Source organism: Nannospalax galili, unplaced genomic scaffold (genome assembly GCF_000622305.1).
Source record: "Nannospalax galili isolate Female #2095 unplaced genomic scaffold, S.galili_v1.0 scaffold529, whole genome shotgun sequence".
Taxonomy (NCBI): Eukaryota; Metazoa; Chordata; class Mammalia; order Rodentia; family Spalacidae; genus Nannospalax; species Nannospalax galili.
This window is the reverse complement of record NW_008360309.1, coordinates 702,436-709,202: the sequence shown is the minus strand read 5'-3', so window position 1 is coordinate 709,202 and position 6,767 is coordinate 702,436. Positions and strand designations below refer to the sequence as shown.

General features: G+C 56.3%; 1 protein-coding gene across 1 annotated transcript; it reads right to left on the bottom strand.

Moving 5' to 3' along the window:
• Positions 1-16: 16 nt before the first annotated feature.
• On the bottom strand, positions 17-5,098 carry Hapln4 (hyaluronan and proteoglycan link protein 4). Its single transcript, XM_008824483.3, has 5 exons — positions 4,970-5,098; positions 4,005-4,125; positions 3,434-3,796; positions 1,472-1,795; positions 17-573 (listed from the first exon to the last, which is right to left on the bottom strand). Exons 1-5 carry the CDS (start codon positions 4,970-4,972, stop codon positions 182-184), a joined length of 1,203 nt encoding a protein of 400 aa, XP_008822705.1. The 5' UTR covers positions 4,973-5,098; the 3' UTR covers positions 17-181.
• Between the last annotated feature and the right edge of the window lie 1,669 nt (positions 5,099-6,767).

Sequence of the window (6,767 nt, the reverse complement as noted above, 5' to 3'; positions counted from 1 at the left end):
GGGGGGGGGGGGGGGGGGCGGGGATCAGTGTCCGAGGACCACAGAGACTAGGTCTGCCCAAAGCGCACCACAGGGGTGTGTAACTTGTCCAGGAGACCTAGGGTGTATGGTCTGTTTGCAGGGGATGCACAGAACCCCTAGATCAGCCGCTAACACCCCCAGCTGTGCATCCTCCGAGGTCCTAGACGCGAAGTGGAGTCCAGGCTGCCGGGTCTCGTGCACCTCCAGCCCAGCCGCCCCCGCCTGCCCAGCCCCAGCCCCAGCCGCCAGGAGCCGGGTCTGGTGCACCAGGCGCGCGATAGCAGTAGACCCCGAAGAGCCGACGGGAGGCGTCGGGGAAACCGAGACTGCGCACTCCGGGCCTCGGGCCTCCACAGCGCTCTCTTGGGTTCACGATGGGGTAGCGGGCGCTGCCGTCCGCCAGCCAGCCCGCCGTGCATCGGTCCAGCAGCTGCAGCTTCCAAGCGGCGAACAGCTGCCCGACCTTGGCCACCGCTGCGCCCCGAGCAGCGCAAGCGCGTGCTGCCCCAGCCAGCGCCACGGGCCTCAGTGGCTTCAGAAAGAACACACGGCCTGCGGGACCAGGGAGGGTGTGAGCACTGTACCCGTGATCCGCCTACCCCACGCTCCTACAGCCCGGGGCTCCCGGCTCAGAATCCAGGGACACCTCATTCCCTGCTACCTGGAACCTCAGCTTCCATCAGGGCGTCGCTGGCGCCAAGTGGCATTTCACTGCCCCCCTGTGGCCGCCCTGGAATGCAGCCTTGGTAGCTGCTCCCGAGGACTAGGTAGAGGCAGTGAGGCGGCAGCACTGGCACAGGGCCCACATGTGTTTTCTGGGGCAGGCGCCCATGGGGCAGGCCCTATGTTCCTAGGACAGGCCTCCCTGCAGGGGCGTGCCTGTGCTCTGAGACTTGGTCCTACATGCTTGGATGCTGGATCGAAGCACTGGCACTGGACCTCTTTTCCCTCCAGGAGGCAGGCCCAAGGGGCGGGTCCTATATGGGGTGGGGGAATTCCCTCAAAGGGGAGGAGCCTATGCCCTTAGGGATGGGGCCTATGCTTTGGGAGCAAGGTCTAGCTATCAGAGGTGCACCTCCCGCCATCTGGCAGGCCCTATGCAATCAGGGCAGGTATTCTTCAAGGGAGAGGAGTATATATGCTTGGGGTACGGGGCGGGGGGGGGGCTCGATGGACTGGTGCCTATGCACTTAGGGGTGGGGCCACACTCCAGGAGTCAGGACCTGTGCACTGCACTTGGGACAGGTGTCCCCTCAGGGAAGGGTTTTTTGATCTTGAGAAGTGGGCTTCCTCCTAGGGAAAGGGATTTCCCTTAGGGGGCGGAGCCTATGCATTTAGGGGTGGGACCAAGCTCAGAGAACCGAGGCCTATGCATTTGAGGCTGGACTCCCTCCAGGAGGCGGCATCCAAGCACGTGAAACTGGTTTCTTTCAGAGAAGGGCATTCTCACCCGGGAGGTTGGACGTGAAGCAGAAGGCATCATAGCGTTCCTCAGCGTTATGGCGATATCCATAGTTCCGCACGCCCCCATTGGTGGCGCCGCCAGCCCCAGGGCTCCCAGTACCACCACAGGGCTCCCGGGCCCGGCTCACTGGATATTGCACGGAGCCATCTCGGAGCCAGCCAGCATTGCACCAGTCTAGGCCATCGCGCCACGCCGCGTGCAGTTGCTCGGCAGAAGCTAGAATACCATCCTGCTCGGCGCATGCGCGCTGCGCCTCTGCAAAGGTCAGCTTATAGCGGCCTCTACGCGGATGATAGGGGAAGACCACACCTGGAGGAAAAGAATGGGAGTCAGTCAGGATCCCCTAGTTTCTTATACACCTGACATCAATCAGGACCTTCCAGTCCATTCCTCTCTCTGGCCCTCAGACCTGGCCACATTTCTGCCCAGCTACACCGCACCATGGGTCCTTTTGACTTAAGCTTGGGACTTGTCCCTCCTCTTTAACATACTTTATCATATCTACATCTCTTGGAGATCTTTGCTCGTGTTTTTCTATGGTTTTCCATGTGCCAAACGTGTAGTCATCCTTCAAAAACCCAACACTCTTATCAGTCTTTGTCTGCCAGCCTTCTAGCACTGAATCCACAAGGCTTACATAGCTGGAACAGTTTCTAGGGCAGAATGTCTCCACACTGGGAGCTTCTGGAAGGTTGGTCATGGAGGACTCACAGACACTGTACTTAAGGACAGGGTTTGGGCTGAGGTACATGCTCTGAGCAGGGTGAAGGCCCAGAGCCTGGCAGATAGGAGATGGAATCCTGGCTGGGCCTCTCATTCACAGATGTCCAGGACAACAAAATAGCCTTCTTGAAACCAGGCCCATCTGCTATTTTATTTTTAAGATTTATTCATTTATGTACATGTGTGCCTACATGAGTTCACGTGTATTATGTGCAGGACAGGGTGTTGGATCCTCCTGAGCTAGAGATATAGGCAGTTGTGAGCCTCCTGATGTGGGTGCTGGGAACAGAGTCCAGGTCCTCTGGAAGAGTAGTACGCGCTCTTAGTCACTGAGCCATTGCTACAGCCTCAGCCTCCTGGTTAAGTGCTATTGCTCTTGGGGATTTGAGAAAACTAAGTGAGAAGTTCCTGTGAGCCCTTTGGCTAGGTGGCTGGCAAACAGAAAGCACCTAGCAAAGGACAGCTGTTATTATTTGTCATTATTAAACTGTTCAGAGAGGGCAATGAGATGGCTCTGCAGGTAAGGGCATCTGCACTAAGCCTGATGAGTTCCAACCCAAGGACCCACATGGTGGAAGGAGAGAAGCAGTTTTCATAAATTGTTCTCTGACTTCCACACAAGCACCATGGTGCATACACCCTCTCCCCACGATAAACCTAAAAAAATTTCTTTTAATGTTCACAAAATTCAGTAAGTGAAAGGCTTGAAATCTTTTCTGGAATCTCAAACAAACAAACAATCAAACAACAAACTTAGGAGAGCTCTGGCTCTCAGCACTCATGAGGCAGGGACAGGTGAGTTCAAGGCCAGCCTGATCTACATAGTGAGTTCCAGACCAGCTTGGGCTACAGGGAGACCCTGTCTCAAAAAAGACAGTAAAAAAAAAAAAAAAAAAAAAAAAAAAAAAAAAAAAAAAAAACAAAAAAACGGAGTGCTTGTTTCTCTTCCAGAGGACCAGAAGTTGTTCCCAACACCCACAGCAGGCAGCTCACAACCACTTGTAACTCCAGTTCCCAGGTGGTCTGACTCTCTCTCTGGCCTCCACAGGCATGCACACATACATTCCCATAGACACACAAATAAATAATAAATCTTAAAATAAAAAAAAAAAACTATTCCTCTGCCCCACAAAAATCTCTACATTTCTCTAAGCCAGTCAGTTTGATTGGGTTTGTTCTTAGCTGTCCCCTCAGCCCTTATATCTTCTGCCCATGTTTGGTCACCTTCCAGGTCCAGCTTGACCATGCCAGCATCATCTTCCAGCTCATTGGTGACCTCGCATTCATAGCGCCCGTAGTCCTGCAGGGTGACATTTCGGAGGACCAGGGAAGCGTCCCCAGGCCCGTCGTTCTGCAGTTCTGCCCGGCCTCTGTAGCTGCCGAAAGCCCGTTGCTGGGGACCCAGGGCCACGAAGACATCCGCGAAGGCCAAAGGGTCTACCACCTTCGTCCACTTGAGGCGGACGCCGTCATGGCCGTGGGCGGCCGCCTCGTAGCGGTAACGGCAGGGCAAGACGATGGTGCCACCGCGGTGACTCACCACCTGCCCCGGTGCGGTCTGCACCACCACCGAGCCCGACTCGCCTTCTGCGGGGCGACCGAGCAGGGTCAAGGGGGAGATAGGGACCCGGGAAGGGAACGTGGGTGGAGGATGGGCAAAGGGACGCTAGGGGCCTGAGAGTAGGGGACCACAGCCACCCATCAAGCCCCATGTCCCGCGCCCGCTCCGGCCCCGTACGGTCACTCTTAGCCACCGCTCCTGCGCGACCAGAGTGCGCGCGCGGCACGGACTCACCCAGCACGTGCACGACCTTCTTCCGCCCGCGCTGCGCCCCAGCGGGCACGCCGACCAGCAGCAGGAGTCCCCATGCCGCAGCCCAGAGCGCGCGGGGACCGAGGGCCGCCCGAGCGCACGCCTGCGGGCACAGGAGCTGCGTCCAGTCCTGCTGCCGCGGCTCCGTAAAGTGGTCCTAGCCCGGCTGGGGTCTGCGGAGCTGCGGGAGGGGCAGGAGGCTCCTCCCGCCCTCCCCGGGTGCCTGTCGCCGCGGTCCCCGAGTCCCCGCCCCCGCCACTGGAGCGCAAGGGATGGGGAGCAGCGTGCGCCGCCGCGGCAAGTTTATCTGTGCGCCAGGAGACTGCAGCAAACGGGGCAGCGGGGGCTGGGGACAGTGGGACAGGCGCGGGGGGAGGGGAACACCCGGCCACTGAGCGAGGAGGACCCGAGAGACAGAGACACAGCGGGAGAGAGACATGCAGAGACAGAGGCGGAGAGACAGATGCAAAGACAGAGAGATGCAGAGACAGAGACTCAGACTCAGAGACACTCAGAGACGGAGACTAGAGACACAAAGACAGACTCAAACGGAGATTAGAGATACAGAGACCCAGAGACAGAGACTCAGAGACAAAGAGTCTGAGGCAGAGATGCACAGAGACTCAGAGACAGAGATTCAGAGACAGACTCAAGGACAAAGGCAGAGACAGAGACAGAGACGGATGCAGAGACTGAGAGACACAGAAACGGAGAGACAGAGACACAGAGACAGAGGAAGGAAAGACTAGGGGGAGAGACTGGGAGGAGAGACGGGGGACAAAGAAAGAGAATACCTCCCCCGCCCAAAAAGGGGGAGACGTTGCGGGCAGAGAAAGGGAAAGTGCCTAAGAAAGAGAGAGGTGAGAGGCAGAGGAGAGGGTGGAGAGAGGCAGAGAGAGACGGAGACAAATGCGAGACGCAGGAACCCAGCTCTGCGCGACACTCACCATCCTGCCGGCGGCCCCCGCGTAGCGGCCAGTGCGCGTCTTTACTGCGCACGCGCACAGAGGGCTGCCCCGGCAGGTCTGGCCTGAGGTGCAATCCCGTCGTCTGCCTGCAAGGAGAGGAGAGAGGGCGGGGCGTTAAAGGGGCAGCGCGTGCGCATCGCGGGAAGGAAGCCCAGGCGCGGTGGATCCTGGAGCCCACTGGACTAGGGCGGGCGACCTTGGGCTAGTGGAGGAACCTCACTGGCCTAAGTTTGGACACATACTATAAAATGGAATTCCCTCCCCAGTCCACATCTGGGATGACAGGCGTGCTGGAGCCCAGGAATCCAGGATAGTCGCCCAGTGAGCTGATGGGTAAACTGAGGATCGCAGGCCAAGGCCCTTAACCAAGTCACCCTGCTCCTGTCAGCGTGGGGAAAGATTCAAGTCCATCAGCCCCACTCTTCCCACTCCATTTTAGGGTGGCGTTGCAGGTCTGCTATGTCAATACTTGGGAGGAGGAGGGGAAGGATCAGAAGTTCAAAGTCACCTGCTACAAATGGAGTTCAAGGCCAGCCTGGCATGAAAAAAAAAAAGGAGTGGGGAAAAGTTAGGTGTGGTGGTGGCCTGTAATCCCAGCTCCCTGGAGGCTGAGTCAGGATAGTGAGTTTGAAGCTAGCCTATAGGGAGGCCATGTATCAATTTTTAAAAATTAAGTGGGGGCTGGAGAGATGGCTCAGGGGTTAAGAGCATTGACTGCTCTTGCAGAGGACTGGGGTTCAAATCCCAGCACCCACATGGCAGCTAACAACTGTCTATAACTCCAGTGCAGGAGCTCCAACACCCTCTTTTGGCCTCTGCAGGCACTGCACCAGACCATTGAACTTACATACATGCAGGCAATACACTCATACACATACAATAATAATAAAAAAATTTTTTGTTCTTTTTGAGACAGGGTCTCTCTGTAGCCCCAACTGTCCTGGAACTCACTATGTAGACCAGGCTGGCCTTGAACTCACAGAGATCCGCCTGGCCCTGCCTCCCAAATGCTGGGATTAAAGGCATGCGCCACCACGCCCAGCTCAATAATAATAAAATATTTTCTAAAATTAAGTAGGAGGGCTGATGGATGTGAGTCTTCTCTGAGCTGGCAGGAGCAGGGTGATTTGATTAAGGGCTTGACCTGGAGGCTCTCAGTTTACCCATCTGCTCACTAAACAATTATCCTGGATTCCTGGGCTCTGGTACTGGAGGGATGGGGTCCTCCAAAAATCACATTCTGGCATAGTGTCCCAGAGAAGCAGAGTCAAGGCCCACTCTGCCCTCACTGGTCATGGGACTCTGGGAGACCAGTGGCCTCTCAGACTGCTTGGGTCTCCAGGCAATTCAGCACTAACCGCTCTGGCTGGACCTGCATGGGGTCCTGGTTGGTCCCTGCCACGAAAAGAGATTTCCAACCAAGTCTCTGGTCTCTACTGGGCCCCAATCATCCTTAAACCTGGCTCTTCGCTCAGTTACCAATTTCACAAATCAGGAAATACAGAACCCTTCTGCAGCCCCTTACTGTGTCCCTAATCTCAGTTTCCCTCCATAGTGAGCCCAAGTTAGGCTGGGGCTCAGTTCCTGGCTCAACTGTGCCCAGCAGGGGTGACCTTGGGCTAGAACCTTCACTTCCTTGCAGTGTCAACTCTCCCATCTGGAATATGGTGATCCAGCAGTAACACTTGTCATGGTATTCAATAGGCACCTAATAACTGCACCGTTCTATTAGTTATACTGAACTTTATGTGTATATGTGTGGTGTATGGGTATATCC

Excerpts from the sequence above, each read along its gene's own strand:
- Hapln4 (XM_008824483.3), bottom strand. Across the intron at positions 3,797-4,004 it reads GAAGGTCGTGCACGTGCTGG|AAGGCGAGTCGGGCTCGGTG; the intron begins GTGAGTCCGTGC and ends GTCGCCCCGCAG. Across the intron at positions 1,796-3,433 it reads GGTCAAGCTGGACCTGGAAG|GTGTGGTCTTCCCCTATCAT; the intron begins GTGACCAAACAT and ends CTTTTCCTCCAG.